Below are 18529 nucleotides of genomic sequence, written 5' to 3'. Positions count from 1 at the left end.
TCTTGAATTCTGATGCTTTGTCAACAGGACAGCATTGGAAGTCCTTCTACATTCTGAGCATGTCAGCTCTTGCAATGTGTGTTGCAAAAGAATATTAATCATGAAAAGAGGATTGTGAAATGGTGTCATGTCATTGTTTCCATTGTTGGGAAATACCTGTTTTCTGTGTTCTGCGATCCGTTTTCCTCATTCAGAGCAAAAGCCATGACTTCCTGCCATCTGGGTAAGCAGTTTTAATTGTTTGAGCATGAAAACAAGAACTCTAATTATAGCACTGGGATTGTGCTAAAGTATGCCAATGACCATGATACCCCTGGCACAGGAATGGAGCTGTTTCTATGGGTGCAGAATGACTCTTTAGTGGCTAATGTTGTATGATGGGGCTTTTTCAGGGTGATTAATGAAAAGGATGGGGAGGACAAGAGATGGGGAGATAGAAAGAGAGGGAATGGGGGAAGGGTGATCGTGACAAATCGTTTGGGGTTCTCCAAAACAACACTGGGAGATAGATGGCAGCAGTGTTTGTCTTTCATTATTAGTGACCCCCTGTTCAATCAATGCCAGAGAAAGACGCCCTCAGTCCAGAGAACAGGGCTACAGGACAAAGTATCATCTCATTATCACTCAAGTCCCCCTCTCTTAACACACACACACACACACATATTTTCACAAACACTCGCCTCTACCCCTCAAACGACCCCACACACATGATGAGATGTAAGGGTTCTGACCCCAGACTGGATATGCCCTCTTCCTCCTCAGGACCCAAAGAAAGTGCACCATCCATGCAGGTGCCATGGTAACACCGTCATGGCAGGTCGAGTCTCATGAACGATGGTGTTGGTGATGTCATCAACCCCTGTAAGAGGAGCATCCCATCAGTTTTCCCATAATCACCAGCTGCCTGTTTTTATCTGCATTCAACATAATTTTTATTGGTTTAATTCCTACCGTAATTACAATGTTTTTCTTTTTTTTTTCCATTTTTCATTTCACTTTCATTCTCTGGTCTACTATAATAGTGAAACCTTATCAAGTCCCTTATGGTGTTTCTGTAACAATATTTCACTGTACTGAGCTTTACTTTACTTTTACTTTGGCTTACATTTTTAAGTGTAATCAGATTGGCTGTACATATTATTTGAAATTTATCATATTAAATTACATTAAACTGACTTAAAAAAAATCTAGTTAAATTTTGCTTTATCTAGTTTTAAAGTCTGCAAGATGGGTTATATTTAAGAGAAAAAATATATAATAATAGCAATAATAAGTGCATTTTTGTATTACGTTCTGTTTTCTGTAGACTCCGCTTTCGAAAAATTATTATTAATATCATCATAATTATTTTATATAGCTGACAGCCCTAGTTTTTAACAGAAGCCTCCTCCAAAATATATATTTTTAAGTTCAATACATTACTCTTATAGTGGGTAGAGAAATTATACTATCAGCCTAATACAAGAAAAATATGTTCCAGATAATGTTAATATGAATACAATATTTACTTTGGCTTCAGAACAGTGTCAACATAAAAGCCAACTATTTAATAAATATCCTTATATTATGCTAAACATTTATCTCAGAGACGATATAAATAGGTGTGTGTTAAAACGAGTGTGTGAGTGTGTGTGTGTGTGTGATGTTGCTAGCAAAAATAATTTCATAAATAGATTTTATTTATCAATTATGTGCCACAGTTCTTCTCAGAACAACTTCAGATTTCAGAAAAAATATATATCCAGGCCCTGGTACCAAAAAGTTTGAAAATTACTGTTTTAATAAACCGGAACAAGTGATGAAGAAAAAAAACTGATAAGGGGGGAAGGGTAGGAGGGCCTCGGATGTCATTATCACCAGCCTCAGTTGGGCACACTGAAGCTGATAGGACGGTTGATTTCACAGTCAGATTTTTGTGGTGAACTTTTTGCTTGGCTAAATATAAATTAATATTAAAAGAGCTTACATTAGCAATGCACACTACGTGGAGCAAGGCCCAAATAGTGGAAATGGTTTAAGGCGGAAAACACACACAAACAGGCATGGGAGGAGGAGAACATTTGTGGGCTAGCGCAGACTAGATATGGTGATAGATTAAGCACTGTGCCGCCCTCTGAAGCAGGTATCATCATTCAGAAAGGCAGCCATTCTGTGAGCGCTATAGGACTACCTGCTGAGGATCCTGCAGTAATACAGCTGCTCCACATAATCATAATCTACACAACAGCACTAAAACAGGCAAAGAAAAGAACAGAATACATTGAGAACAGAAGAAAGAGTTTGTCAGACAAAATGGAACATCCTAAGAATTAGGGACTACATTGAACAAACACCAAAATTGTGCCAATCTGGTGTAACATAAATTCAAGAGGAAAAAATGTACGAGAGGAGAAAGATGGTGCTCTCTTCCTCTCAATCTCATAGCGAAGCTGTGAAACAGATGCTAGCAGAAGCTTTAACAAAAGAGCGGAGCTTCTGACCGCGAGCCCCCACGCTTGGCAAGTCCTAGAGGTAATAATGGTTAGCAACCTGAAAAATGTTCTTATCTGAAAAAAGCCCCAGACAGTAATAAATGAAATAATTGTACTAAACACATTAATCCATGTCGGTGGCCCCAGGAGGAGGGTCTGTGAGTGTTAGAGGTAGTGAATGGCACTAACCTGCCAACAAAAAGTGTTTCTCTCTCTCATTCTCTCTCCTTTTCCTTTCTCGACCCTCTGCAAACAGTGTATTTTTTGCCCTGCCTTTCGGGAGGCAGGGGTCGTTATTAATCTTGCTGGCTTGCTTAGCTTCAGGCATCACAGCAGGGCAGCATCTGGGAGTGTGTGTGTGTGTGCGAGTGTGTGTGTGATGAGAGTGTCTGAGCCAGGATATGGATAATGCATGGGCAAAGGCTGTGTATGTGTTTATGTGTGTGTGCACTAGTCTGAGTCGGAATGAGACAGACCAAGCATCTTAAGTCATGTGTATCTCTTAATGGATGTGTTTAAATGTAAATTACACCAGTATGCATACATTCTCATTAGTGTTACGGTGTGCAAGTCACAGGATCGTGCATGTGAGTGAAAAAGAATACAATTCAGGACATTTGACTATGATGAATTGTAGAATCAATTCTTATTGCATACATACTTGTTTAGGAAAGTCAGGTAAACTGAAAAAGAGAGGGGGTGTAGATTCAAATGAATGCATTTGAATGTGACAGAGAAATAATCAAATGTGCTGCATCTGCAGCAAGGTCCATTTTCACTGGGTAGACGTGATGTAAAGCCTGGTACCCAGTGGTTACTTGTAAGAAAAGAACATGATCACCACGGCAACCATCACAGGAAACATTGTCATGCACTGTGGACCTTAGTACAATGCATCCCACCAGTAGTGCAAGTGTAATTTTCTCATTTTTGGAAGCTGGAGTGGACACTATAATGGACAGGAGTATAAGGGAAAACTATAAGGCCCTGTAGAAATAGAACAATAGTAAACAAAGGTGTTTTCACTATTTAACTACTAAAAAAAAAAAAAAAAAACTTTTGGCCATTTACTTTAACCCCATGAAAATGCATGTGACAATTTTGTATTTTTTACTGTGCATTAGTGAAATACCATTTAAAAATTATGTTTGTTCCAGTATTGTATATATGTTTGTTTTTCATTTTACATGATTAGCAGATATTTTATTTTTTTATGTGTGAAATTAAATTTTTCTTGTATGTTGCTTTAGGACAGTGCCATTAATTTTTTTATTTTTATTTTTTGCTCTATATTTGTTACATGGCAAGTTCAGTTGATTTGTGTAAAGAAAAAGAAAAAAAAACTGTCAATTTTTATCATCAGAAATGCATACATAGTGTCAATGCATATGGCCCTAGATACATTTACACTTTTCTGATTTGTGTCTCAGACTGATCAGTGGTCAGACTGCTATCAGGCTCAAATGCAAATGCATTGGGTATTTACACTGGTTGTCAAGACAGGGAAAAATATGCATTAAGTAACCATGTGTAAATACCCCCTAAAAGGCACTTTTCCGCTTCTTATCTGATCAAACTACTTTATATGGCCAACGTGTAATTGCAGTCGCACGTCTGTTTGATGCATTCCATAATGTCCAATCGAATTTGTTATGTTGCCAATAAAATATATCCTATAATTGGCCGACAATGACAGGATTCATGAGATTAACACTGAGAGAGAGAATCTGAATTCAGTAATTCCTCATGAAATAAAGCACCCCGGGCTTCACGTAAGGTTTTCCAGACAGGCAAAGGCGGAAAATATAGAGTTAAATATCATATCTAATAATCATGTTTTTAGAGGAAATCATATTAAGGTTGTCAAGAGGTGCGGCACCAAATGTCAGAACAGTGTTGGTTTCACGCGCTCTCTGATAGACGCGAAGCGACGAGCCGAAGGCGCTCGCGCTGACTCCCAACTCGTGCAGGGGTATTTCCGCAGACACAAGAGAGGGAGAGAAGTGTGAAGCCAATCACGTGGCTCCGCAAGGGTAACGCGACCCACGTGGGCCAGGAACCTTGTACTTATCAACGAACATGCATTGAATCCGCTTTAGCCAATCATCTGGGTCCGAAGTGTTAATCTCAATACGGATTGGCTGGCAGTTTCATACAGCTCTTTATTCATCTCCGTTGTTAACTCATTCCTGCCACAAGGTTTGTGTGTGTGTGTGTGTGTGTGTGTGTGTGTGTGTGTGTGTGTGTGTGTGTGTGACCGCCTCATGAAGCATTTCTCATCCAAGTCCCTTTTTGGGAAGCATTTTCTTGTCAGCAAAATAAATTGCCCGAAGTTTAGGTGCAAATTGTATATAAAACATCCATCTTCTTTTTATAATCTGCATCCATTAGGCCATAAACCATTAGCTTGATTACATTAGGATGAAATTTACATGGGTCCTGTTGATAGGGATGTGTCAATTAGCCCACACACAAAACGAAATGTTCTTAAATAAACTGCCTGATTGAATAGACGGATGTGAAATCTAAAAATACCTCACTACTGAGGGGGAAGCATAGGTCTATTCTCGGTTGTAATAATAAGGCAACAGACCAAATTGTTGAGGGCAATATTTAGCGCCAAGCCTCCCTAGCGTTTTGACTATAAATTCAACAGAGTCATGGGAAAATGACCACTGAATACAAAATCGTCCGAAGCGACATGTAATAGCCTACACTGATATCTTTTAAAGGTGCATCCAGGAAATTCACATTCACAATTATTTTTAGCGTCACAACCAAAATTAAACATTTAACTTTATATATACTGACACCTATTGGCCTGGATGCCTGATGTTTGCTTATTAAATGTGACCACTTCATGCTGTGTTGTTTAATTTTATCTGTTGGAAGTTTTATTTTTATTTGTTTCTTAAGCACTAGACTAATTCTCTATATAAAGTCAACACAATATTATTAGTTGTAGTAGTAGGAGGAGTAATCTATTCAAGTTGCATGACACAATTTGTTGGTAAGTAACCCACTCTGTGCAATTTTTTTTTCTAGATGACTGACATGACTGAAGTCTTCTCGTGTGGGTGTAAATTATTTTAATTGTATTTCTTTATATGTACATCTTAGTGCATCTTTAATAGCTGTTAAGATGTATAAACCGCTCGACTCCTCTTTCATACCTTTTTTTTTTTTTTTTTTTTTTTTTTTGACTGGAAGGTCCCGTTTGCAGAGGGGGGCTATAAAACAAAGATTAAAAATAGTCAAGTGAGTATAATCCTATCATGCTCAGTCACAGAGGCACCACGTCTGACAAACCGACAATTAATCTCTTATTTTCTTAAGGGACTCTGGAGAGCCTTATAAGTCAACGTGTAAAGCAATATTGACACCTAGAGGTCAGTTCGAGGACTGCGTTTGCTAAGGTGCTCTTTCCCGTTTATCCTTTATGAATAATGCAGAAGACAGACATACAATTTAGCTGCTCCTGTGGTGGATGAGGAGGTCACACACAGCCCCATGGCTACCACAGCTGTAAGCTAAAGCTCTGGTGGCATCTTTAGCCACCAACCCTGTGCTGATCTGGTCTGGATATCTCCATCTTTGTTCAGATGACTTATGCTAAAAGAAGAAATAGAATACATTAAATTTACATTTTTCATTTAGCATACATTTTATCCAAAGTGAATTATAAAAGTGAATAATAAAGAAGAAGGGAGAAAGCAATTACAAGCAGATACAATAAAAATAGAAATGACTCCGCGTGAGTGAAAATAAAAAAAAATAAAGAGAAATTACATTTAAAATGTATTCATTTCAGAGAAGTTTTTTTTTTATCAAAACATAAAAAAACAATAATACAAGCAGAGGCAGTTAATTCAATGGAGGTAATACAAGTAATTCTAAAATACCTAATTTCAGTTAAGTATTCTACTAGTGTAGATCATTTGTATTTATTTTTTAACACAACCTACCTCAGCCACAATTTTACTGAAACATAGAATTGCTGTTCTGATAGGATAAAATAAGGTTACAGAACCAAAAGACACAGAATTCAGAGTTGAGCAGATGAGGGTGGGAAAATTTGAGCATGGGGTGTGGAAAGGGAGAGACGAAGGTAAAGAGAAGATCACATGTTGAGAGGAGTAAAGGATAAAAATGAAAGGGTTGATGAAGAGGCCGGGGAGAGTGAGAGACAGAAGAAGGAGGAGAGCAAGAAAGAAGGGTGTTATGTATATTGGTGTTATTGGGGATGACAGGTTTGCTCCCGACAGAGCAGGGGAATAGCAACATTGCAGTTAATAGGGTAGAAAAAAAAAGCTGGGGGGCTGTTAACTCTGAAATGTTCATTTTTTTACTCTAGCTTTTTTCTCCTTCCACCCCCTCCCCTCTTTTCTCTCTCTCTCTCTCTCCCTGACAATCGTGCTCCCTCCCCAGGCTGCGTAGTAATGATAGCTATTTGACTGCCATCAGAGGAGCTGGTTAATGGTCTCTAAAGAACCATTTCAGACTCAACCTGGCAACGCTGGCCTCCCAAAAACATCTGCTTGCTTATCAAGAGGTAGAACCGCACCAAACACACTACACACACGTAAGCACACTCATGTACACACTCATGCGTGAACGCACAATACTGTGTTGCATAGAGTCATGCCTGACTTAGGTAATTCACCACGGGAATACATTTGTGAGCTGAATACCAACAGAAATAAAAGAGGTGGTAGTGTTGTTGTGGTTATGGTAGGTGAATGATGAAGGGGGCCGACAAATCTTGTAGTAATTAAATGCAAAAAATTACACTAAAGGGCCCAAACATTGTTTTCAGGGTATTAGTAACCAGACATTTCTGGGTTGAACTGTGTGAGAGAAAGAAAAAAAAATCTGATTACTGTAGAAAACCGTATAATGTTAAACTTTCCTAATGTCTCTGGTAAATTTCTGCTACTCCGCTTCCCTCTGGTGGCACACTCTAGTAAATTCTTTTCATTCAGATAGTTTCGGTAGGTAGGTTTTGTGAAACTTGTGCTTAACAAAATTAGCAATATTGTCCACCATATTAGGCATATTGTCATCATTACATGTTCATATGCCTGGAGACCTCCTAATCCTTCAGCCTTCATTCGTGCTTTCATTCAGACATGTGGAAAAAGATACGGTCAGTGATGTAAACTTCAGCATCACTTTATTTGTAGGCAGGAGAATTAAACTGGCTCACAGGTCGTGATAGTTTGCCTCTTTGAAAGTGCAAAGCTCCAAACTGTCAGTTAGGCTGTTAAGGGGATTGCTTGCTATTGACAAGCTCTCAGCCCACTGAAGAAAGCCTAAGTGAAGAGAGATTTGATTATGGCAACAAGGTTAAAGAAGATTCCCACCATTCGGCTTTTACTCAGTACCTAATGGGATATTATTTTTGACTCTCAAAGGCATCATACAGTGATTTACAAGTACTCCACTGACAGCACATTAGTGTTATGCTTGACTGGATTTTGCAGTTAAATCCTTAGCTGCTCACTGTAATATAATGAATGCATTTTTTTTTTACTTTGTTTTATTATATCAAAGCATTTGGCAACAACATAAAAGTGTAAATACAAATGTAAGTGTCATAATGCATGTATAAGGTTAACATCTCTGCTTAGAGGTTCTTTAAAAAATGTAAACAAAGGATATATTTGTCTTATTGTTCCTGTGCTTAGAAGAATATGTGTGTGTGTGTGTGCGCGCGTGTGTGTGTGTGTGTGTGTGTGTGTGTGTGTGTGTGTGTGTGTGCGTGCGTGCGTGCGTGCGTGTGTGTGTGTGTGTGTGTGTGTGGTTCAGGCTTACCCATCCCACACGTGGTCAGTCCCTGACAGATGGAAGGTTCTGTGTCCCAGACACGTCAAAGGAGAGGAGGAGGGGTTTGGGGCTGCTGTGGATTAGATTGGACTAATAAAGGAGTTGAATCATTGAGAAGCAGATTAGAGGCCTGTGGAGGAGGCTGTTTTTGGAACAAACATGCTTTGGATTCGAAATGGATTGACAATATGTGTAGCATTACGCAAACATGAGGCAACACGACTAGTGAAATAAGAAACAAACAACTGGAAATGAGCTATAGAGATGTGTTCAGTCACAGTAAATTGGTCTTCAGTGGCTACATGTCAGGCATCTTTGAATAAGCATCTGTTCATTACCTCCAAGTACCCATGCACACATTGCCGTAATAAAGATGAACCACCAAACTCGGAATCAGAGAAGTCATGTAACTGTATCTTGAGTGTACACTAGAAAGCCGATCCCCCTCTAAAGCCACTACCACTGGTGCTGGGGGAGGGCTCTGGTTACCCAGCTTTGTGTCAAAACGCCATCAGCAAAGAGTTAGAGACTGAGGAGGAGGACAAAAGCAGAAGCAATATAGAACGGGTGGATTACTGAGCCTCTATAAAGGGTCTCTAGTGTAAGAATACATCTAATATAGTGAGACAGGAGAAAGGACGTAGAAAAAGATAGGCGGAAAGGACAACAGGTGAAAGGGAGGTAGAAAAGCTGTTGAAGTCAACCTGAAAAGCTGTACTTCAGGTGGCGTTTGTTGACATGGCACAAGCTGGCCTGGCATCTTAGTGGGCACCTTGCACACAGACATGCTGCTATTTTTCGAGGTCTCGGAAAAGAAAAAAAATTCTATTTAAGGGACATACAAATTCTAAGGATGTGACTCAAGTGAAATTACTTTTTTAGGACAAGGAGGAGACAAATCAGATGTCAATCTGAAGGACTGAGACAAGTAAAGCATCGAGAAGAAGTAAAAGAGTGTGACTCGGTCTTGAGCATCTCTTTGAGAGATCAGTAGCCCCACAATCCCAAAGGCAGCCACTGGAGAGGACAGAAAATCACAGGTAAATTGAGAAGGAAAGGGAATGAGACAGAGGAAGCAAGTGAAAGAGGCACAGAGGAAAAGGAACCATTGGGATCAAGGTGACGTCAGGGGCTCTCAGGATTGAAGTGCTGAGTCCTCCTGATTATAATCTGATCTGATTAAGAAACACAGGGGGAAATAGCTCCAGAGCCTCTGCAAGCTCCCCGGGGAGCAAGACGCCGTTTTTACCAAGCCGAGAGGCCAAGGACCAAGAACAAATCCAAAAGAGGAACTTTGGAGCATCCTACTAAAGAAAGTTAAGGCCTGTATCTTAATCAGAACAAGAAGTGGAGCCAACATTGCTGTTCAGCTTCTTCTCTGGACTTTCAACACTCTCTGGCATCCATCTGGGTTGTAAGCCAGGATGCCCTCCAATGGCAGTAAAGCCCTCAAGCTACAATTCGGACTTATTAATTATGAGAATCGCTATCTAACAGCAGAGACGTTTGGCTTCAAGGTGAACGCTTCAGCTCCAAGTCTAAAGAAGAAGCAGATCTGGACTCTGGAGCAGGATGAGCAGGACGGTCAGGTGGTTTACCTGCGCAGTCACCTGGGCCGCTACCTGGCTTCCGACAAAGATGGCAAGGTAAGCTGTGAAGCTGAAGCCAAAGAGAATGACTGCCGCTTTCTGATTGTAGCACAGTCGGACGGGCGCTGGGCCCTGCAGTCCGAGCCATATCTGCGATTCTTCGGAGGTTCAGAGGACTACTTATCCTGCTTTGCTCAGACCATTGGTGAGGCAGAACTATGGGCCATGCACCTGGCTCTGCACCCACAGGCAAATCTGCTTAGTGTGGCCCGCAAACGCTACGCCCACCTAGCATCTCCAGAGGGAGAGATTGCTGTGAACGGCAACATCCCCTGGGGTGTGGATGCTCTTCTAACTCTTGTGTACATGGATGGCAAATATTGTCTTAAGACCAGTGACAGCCGCTTTCTGAGCAATGATGGGAAATTGTCCTCTGAAAATGGTCGTGGGACAGGCTACACTTTGGAACTGAAATCAGGCAAGTTGGCCTTCAAGGACTGTGAGGGGAAATACTTGACCCCCATGGGGCCCACTGGAACGCTGCGCTCTGGACGCTGCTCCAAACCTGGCAAAGATGAGCTATTTGATCTTGAGGAAAGCCATCCACAAGTGGTGTTTCAGGCCTCCAACAACAGATTTGTTTCTATCAGACAAGGTAAGTGTGCTAGTTTAATTTCTTTTGACCTTTCCCCTACAGGAGAACCACATGCTTCAGTGACTAGCCTCATTTTTGCTGTAGAATTGGGTCTTTATTTACTGTTGTTTCCAAATCTGTATGGCTAAGTCTTTGTGTTTTTTCTGTACAATGATTTTCAGTAGGGTCTAATGTTGTTTTGGACAATATTGAGTTTTGTTGTATGGACAAAACAGTTGTAACGTTCTTCAAAATATCGTCTTTTACATTCCACAAGAAGGCATACAGGTTTGGAATGACATGGGAGTATAAACGATGGCAGAATTTAGATTGTTTTTAGATCAACTATCCCTTCAAAAATGATTCAAGGGAACTCTCAAAATAAGGTTTGTCCCATTCCCTAAGCACTCCTGTGATGTCTTCTGTAACAGATGTGAGACCTCATTACATCTATTAAGTAAGCTACCTCTAATACCTGTTGGATAACCAGATATAGAAATCTAGAGTATCAAGCATGTAAATGTCAATTGTAATGGAAAGATTCAGTGTTAAGTGAAATTTTCAGACTACATAATATGCTAAACAATATGATTATAGTAGTCTAAGCATGAGTTACATTGTTGTGCTATCAGTTTCGGTCAACATTAGTGTTATGCAAGCAGACCAGAGAATGAGTTTTGCATTGCAAACTATGCACACATAGTCAAATCTATGGAAACTAGTCTAGAGAGCAGGTGAACACGCCCATGAGCGTGACCTCACAGAAATAATATACGCCAGCTGTCTTTTAAGCTGAGTAGGCCAATATGAATCTGCCAGACATGGCCAAATTTTATTTGCTGGCCATGTGCTCTGCTAACAAACACGCTGCATAATTCTAGTTTCCTGTCTTGACTGAGCAACTAAGTTCTATAATGTAAATCTTGCATGTTAGAACATTATCCATTATCTCCAGCACAGAGCTCTTGGTAAGCATTTTGAGCCACCTGCAATAGATAAATTACTGGAGAAACTGAATGGCTTTGAATATTCACCATTGGAAGCCGGGTCACTAACAGATCCTGTCCTCTCCGGTACACTCATCCATCTCTCTCTCTCTCTTAGACTTACGCTCATTCTCACAGATGTACAAATATTTGTGCATAATTTTTTAAAAAGTGATACACTTTTAGTCAGTATTCTTATATAAAAGATAAAACTATGCTCTGATATACTCACGTGCACATGTCCACATGCATGCACACACTAGTGGCAAGGTGTGATAAATAATTGAGTGGATGGGGCATTTCAATGATGGTGGAGTCTGCTTTCAGAAACACAAGACTTCCACCACATTTCTTTATCTGGGGACCATGCAATGCACTGGGCTACAATGGGGACGCAAATCAGAGAGTCCTCTGGGAGCAGGTTTTGGCCCGACCGGCAAAAAACCCAATGGGGGGAAAGAGGCAATGGAAAGTGTGAAAGTATACAGCAGAAAAGGGAACAAGACAGGCAGGAGGAAGAAAGATCAGGCACAAAATCACAATGAATAGAGACATAATGCATTATGGGTGTGGACAGGTGAATGGTATGGCTTTTTTCTCATTGTCACTGTTAAAAGATCATAAATCAAAGATTTTAGCTGCAGTTGCCTAAAGAGGACATGATGTTGTATTGTCCGTTTAGTTTACCAGTCATTTAACACCAGTTGAAAAGTTTGTTTGAGGTAGAAAAGCATGTGCACCAGGAACCAATTGAGAGCACAACAAATATAATTGAATTTTACCAGTTAAATAGGTTGCAAGGCAGCTATTATACAAATCCTCCAATAAATGTTGAGGTCTTAAATGTAAGCAGCCGAAGCCATAGTCAAACACTCTGGTTTGATCGTTATCAAAATTAAGAGGTTAGATGTTTGAGACACACATTATGACTCTTATTGAGTTCTGCATGGTGTCTCTTCCTTCAAATGGTAGTGTCGATTCAACATTTTGAAACATCAAGAATCAACATATTACCAAAAAACAAAATTCATTATGGGTGAAAAAAAAGACATGGAAATTGACACAGGCCAGATGGAACATTTGTTCTTAATGACCGAGAAGCATCACTCCCCATCTATTGCAAATTCATTCTGTGCAAAAAGCAATTAGGTAAAGTAATTTTGCTAATGGATGAAGCAGTTCATTTCTTTTAGAGAGTCTCTACATGATGAAGGGAACCAGAGATGACTTCAGACAGAACTGCCAATCAGCTCTGCAGGTCTGACGTTCATTAAGCCCCAGGCCTCTTGCCCTGAGATGCAACACAAACTCACAGATGATCTTTAAATCAATAATGAGTAGTGACATTGCATAGTAGTATTTCAAAAATATTGCTATTATTGGCTGAGGCTTATTAGTTTGCTTTTTCGTGGTGTACGTTTTCTGCAGCAGGATTTCTATGGAGCATGTTGTGTGGCACACAAACTTGAGTCGGAAAGATGGCATCCATTCAGACTGGTGGATCTGTTACCATGTTCTTCATCACCTCCACAGTGTTCCCTGGAGCATTCTAATCCGGCCCGGAAGGTGAAAAGAAGATGAGCACAAAGGAAGAGATATTGAGAATGCAAGCAAGAAAGAAAGAAAATGAGAGACAGTAGATTGTGGCATCACTTTCCCATTAAAAATTTATCTCAGAGTGACTGTCTTAATACATTTGGAGATCACAGCTTTAATTTTGGGCCAAATATTTCTAAGTAGACATTTTCACACAGAATGGGATCCAACTGTCTGGGACTACTAGTGGAAATGCTTGTATTTCACATTTTTATAGTTGAATAAAATCAACTATATACTTCTATCAACAAGAGTGAAAGTTGAAAAACTTTAATTTGTTTCAAAATCTCTTTAGTTTTTTATTTATACGTTTCTGCTTTTGTGACACCAGCACTTGAGCTGCATGCATACCAGATATTTTTTTTGTTTTATTTTATTTTATTTTCAATGTAGCCCCAGACTTTTGAGCCCCACTGTATACATGCATGTTAAACCAAAACCTATGCATTCTGCAGTGTTCTCCCATACCTGTATATTTTTTTGTGTTCTCCAATTGGTATTTGACCTGGTACGCATGCAGCAATCAACTTGCCCCAGTTTAGAGAAGGCCCTCTCACTGTCTCTGTCTCTGGGTACTGTTACCATTTCACAGAAATGGGTTGGTAAATTGAGAGGGAGCATTTTGTGATGGGAGTGAGGTCATTCGCAGGAGTCCAGGATTGAGCTCAGTAATCACAATGCCGTGGATGAGGAATGATCAACAAAGGAGATAGAGTGTCCTGCCCCAGCTGGCCTCTCTTTTTCTATCTTTGGTGCTACTAAACTAAACTAAAGCAGAGTCAGACGTGAAATTGGAAAATAAAGTGTAACGGGCCGCAGAAATGAAAACCACTTTGTTTTTGGTGGCTTTGGCTGGTAGTTGTACTTTGGTTCCAACAAAAACAATGCACTAACACTGTGTTGTCTTAATCCTGCATACCACATATTTCCATCACTTAAAGTCATTAAACTGATTATAGAACTCAATTTAAAAGTAAGAGCTGGTAATGTCTATTGATAGGCCAAGATGATTTGTAAAAATAGTGCATGCAGTATGAAAGAAAATGACTGGAGTAGAGAGAAACACGAGCACATAGCCTAAATCATAGCAAAAAAAGCATTCCACGGTGGAGTGATCGATAGCGGCATATTCTGCTGATAGGTCTGGTTTCTTTCCCAGCATGTCTCAGGCACCCTGCAGAGTCCCGTCGAAACAATAGTATTACTTCAGCCTCCCGACTGGTTTTCCTCGGAGGTGGAGGATTGCACATACGCTACTCCCAAAAGCTGCTTAGTGGGCCCTACAGTGCAGCTTTGTGTCTCTTTGCATGCTGAGAATTAGGAAAGGTTACAGAATTAGAAGGGGAGGGGCAGGAAGGATGACAGTGTGGAGGGAGAAGTGGGTAAGGTGCAGGATCTGGCCTGTTAAAGCCTTAAGAAAATGAACAAGGGATATTTTCGGATACATCCACTTTGAGCCTTAGCCACGACAATCTGATTTGATGCATCTTGAACGATGCTGTCGGTTTTGTTTGATCATAAAGTTTAACATTTATTTAAATAAACATTTATTTGCCCTAAATAAGTTTGGACACACTTTTTTTTTTCTTATTTTTCAAATGCATTTGAAGACCTCATAAAATTGGTTACCATCTTTAAAGAAGCTCAATGCAATAATTTATTTATCAGTATTTACGATACTTAATTTTTAAAATTGTTTTATAATTTTTAATTACTCACACTAGCAACATTTTTAACATAATTATGCAAGAAGTCTCTTATGATCACCAATACTGCATTTATTTAGTAAAAAATACATTTAAGTTATTTTTTTAAATTAAATCAGATAATTAAATTGTACCACCTTAATCCAATATATATTATACTGCTATTATACAAAGTTCAATATAAAACAGCATTTATTTAAAATAGAAATCTTTTATAACATTATTAATGTTTTTGATCAATTTAATTCGTCCTTGATGGACAAAAGTATTAATTTCTTCTTCTTCTTTTTTTTTTTTTTTTTTTTTTTAATCTTACTTAGCTTTTTGAATGGTAGTGCATCACAGTTTCCACCAAATTATTAAGCAAAAGTTGTTTTAACATTAATATTAAGTATAAGATGTTTCTTGAGCACCAAATCAGCATGTTTAAATGATTTCTGAAGGATCATGGAGTAATGATGCTATAAAATCAGCATTGCCATCACAGGAATAAATTACATTTTGAAGTACAGTCAAATTAAAACAGTTACTTTTAATTCGAATTATAATGTTTTTACTTTATTTATCTTTTTAGTGGTCATAAGAGACTTTTTTCAAAAACATTATAAAATCTAAATCATTCCAAACATTTGAACAGTAATGTGCTTACATGTATGTCAAATTTTAAATAATAATTTTAATAAATAGCAAATAACATTTAAAACTCACTACAGTCTCGTAGTTTCTTAGAATAAACAACATTTTAATTGACTGACTAGACTTTTGCCACTTACAAATAAACAAGCATTCTCATGTATAACTTGGTCCTTCTGTGCCATTTTAAAGATGTTTCTTGAACACAGCTATGCTTTAAATTCTGGACTAATAAATGCCATGACAAAGTCCCTACCCAATAGCTTATTCAAGATCAATTGCTTAAAAAAAATGTTACAAATAATACAGTGATTTGGAATGTTTCTTTAATCGTTACTGAATGAGTAAACCTACTCATTTCAAAACATCAGTGATCTTGCATTGAAATAAAGGATGCTTATAGACAGCAGAGCGACATGTTTGGGCTCCATTAGTCTTAAATAAACATGGTCGGCTGTAGACGTTGCACCAAAATAGGGCTCAGAGTCAGGTTGATGCCTGTCGTGCGTGGCAGGGAAGTTAATCTGCCTTCAGGATTCCAAACTAGGGGAAAGATCAGGACAAACAGACGCTATCTTGTTTAAGCGGATACATTTTAGCGGATTGTTTAGCAGATACAACAGACAAGGCTTTGCTGTTGTATTGAACTGTATATTTATCAAAGAGTCCTCTTTTTTAGCATATTGGAATGATTTCTGAAGGATCGTGTGACACTGAAGACTGGAGTAATGGCTGCTGAATTCAGCACTGTCATCACAGCAATAAAGTATATTTTTAATTTATTTTAAACTAAAATGACATTTCATAATATCACTGCCTTTTTCGATCACAAAAGTAGCATCAGTGAGCATAAGAGACTTCTTTCAAATTCATTAGAAAAAATTTAATACAAATTACTTTTAAGTTAAAGGGCTTACTGCCTTACAGTATGTCCTTTTTGTTTCTCTGTGTGTTTCAACAGGAGTGAGTGTCTCAGCCAATCAGGACGATGAGACAGACATGGAGACTTTTCAAATGGAAATTGATAAAGACACAAGAAAGTGCAAATTCAGAACTAACGAAGGGAATTACTGGACGCTTGTCGCTCATGGAGGCATCCAGTCAACAGCCACAGAAGTGTAAGATTTAACTTAAAACTTTCTGTTATGAAAAATCTTTATTTTCCACTTAAATGAAATGTGACATGAGGGCAAGCAACAGCCCTGTTCTGTAACAATCAGTAAATGCAACCATAACAAAATAACAGACTGTAAATCCATTTCATTTACTTCTCTTCTCAGTGGTTGTATATGTTTTATGTTTTTCACTTATACGTACAATCTTCCACTGCGTGCAGCGGTGCCAACACCATGTTTGACATAGTGTGGCTCGGTCGACGGGTGGCACTGCGAGCCAGCAATGGAAAATATGTATGCACTAAGAAAAATGGCCAGCTTGCTGCAGTCAGTGACTCTGTGGGTGAGTTCATTCGTGATACTACCCACAAACCAAATCAAAACACCTAAATCAAATCAAATTTTATTTGAAAAATGTATAATAAGACAATATGTCACCCTGGTTTTTCCTCCAGGTGAGGATGAGCGGCTGATTCTGAAGCTGATCAATAGGCCCATTCTGATCCTGAGGGGAGAGAATGGATATGTTTGCCACCATAAGAACTCTAATACACTGGACGCCAATCGTTCAGTCTATGATATATTTGCACTGCAGTTCAACGATGGTGCATACCACATTAAAGGTGAGTTATAATCCAGCCACATTGTCTATTATTTTAATCTGTATGTAGTAACTCCTAAATAGAAACTGGAAAGCAATTAACAGCTTTTAATTCCTGGAAATGTATTTAAGGTAAAAAATAGCTTCTGGCATATTTAAAAAAAATGTACTGGTCTTACATATTTTACAACATTATTATACATACCAAATGACAGATGATAAAAAAGAGGGCTTTTTTAGGTATTGTATTTAGTTACAGTTATACAATGACTGTGAGCTTGTATTTAAAGTGAATCACATTTTTCTTTATGTAATTTTGGCATACACTTTGGCAGTTTTGTCTTGTGTTAATGAACAGATATTAACCAGGACTCAAGTCGTTTATGTTAAGAAGCTGACCAGCATTGTTTTCCTAGGTGCTGGTGGAAAATTTTGGTATGTTTCCACCAGTGGCTTGGTGTGCACTGATGGAGACACACCTGAAGATTTCTGCTTTGAGTTCTTAGAGCATGGACGGATAGCCATAAGGGGCAAAAACAGCAAATATCTGCGTGGAGACCAAGGAGGCAATCTGAAAGGAGATGGAGAGAATGCAGACAGCTCTTCCCTCTGGGAATACTGACACCATCTGGACATTTAAGGAACTGTCACTCACCTGTGTTAAACTCTTGGATTTACATATATGAGAAAAATTAATTGATTAAGGTTTAATAATTCCACATCTGTTTCCCCATCAGTCAGCATTTGATGTAGAGTCAGTATTCAGCATTACGTATGTATTATTTACCATTTCTGGTTTATAGTCCTATACAAAATGACTGAGCATGTGTAAAAAGAAATCAGACATGAGAATAATTTATTATATCAGCTCACTTTGTCACACTGTTAGGAAAAATGTTTGAGGTTATGAATTTGCTAAGTATGCTATTACTGTGGCAAATCACTTCTAACATCTCTGTTCAACTTCAAATTGACACATTACAATTCATTACAGCTGTTTTTCTTTTCTTTTTTCTTTTTTACTTTAATGACCCATTATTGTCCTGCTATTATTTATTATCATGCCAATGTTTGTCAGTTCCAGTAAAGCTTGTTTTATTCTCTGGGGTTACAAACTGCTGTGTTTGTAATACATGGAAATACATGGTATTTAAATATATTTAGGTCTGTCAAATGAACTCTCCTTGTTGTTTCTTTAAGTTTACTAGCAACTGACAGAGAAGCCAAGCAACCAAGAATAGAAAAGGCAATTACTCTGTCTCGCCGAAATGAAAGGTACTAGGATTCAATTTATTTTACTCCATACTGTGATTTATTTACTTTCTCTTTCTTAAGACCATCTGGAAAGGTTTTAGAATTATTACAATAAAAT

The 18529-nt window shown here is 38.6% G+C and overlaps 1 protein-coding gene across 1 annotated transcript; it reads left to right on the top strand.

Moving 5' to 3' along the window:
* Positions 1–8842: 8842 nt before the first annotated feature.
* Positions 8843–18450, top strand: LOC113055954 (fascin-2-like). Its single transcript, XM_026222348.1, has 5 exons — positions 8843–10541; positions 16403–16559; positions 16778–16899; positions 17012–17179; positions 17574–18450. Exons 1-5 carry the CDS (start codon positions 9722–9724, stop codon positions 17777–17779), a joined length of 1473 nt encoding a protein of 490 aa, XP_026078133.1. The 5' UTR covers positions 8843–9721; the 3' UTR covers positions 17780–18450.
* Positions 18451–18529: the final 79 nt, after the last annotated feature.

The sequence above is a fragment of the Carassius auratus genome, chromosome 37 (genome assembly GCF_003368295.1).
Source record: "Carassius auratus strain Wakin chromosome 37, ASM336829v1, whole genome shotgun sequence".
In the NCBI taxonomy this organism is placed as follows: Eukaryota; Metazoa; Chordata; class Actinopteri; order Cypriniformes; family Cyprinidae; genus Carassius; species Carassius auratus.
This window is presented reverse-complemented; position numbering and strand designations above follow the sequence as displayed.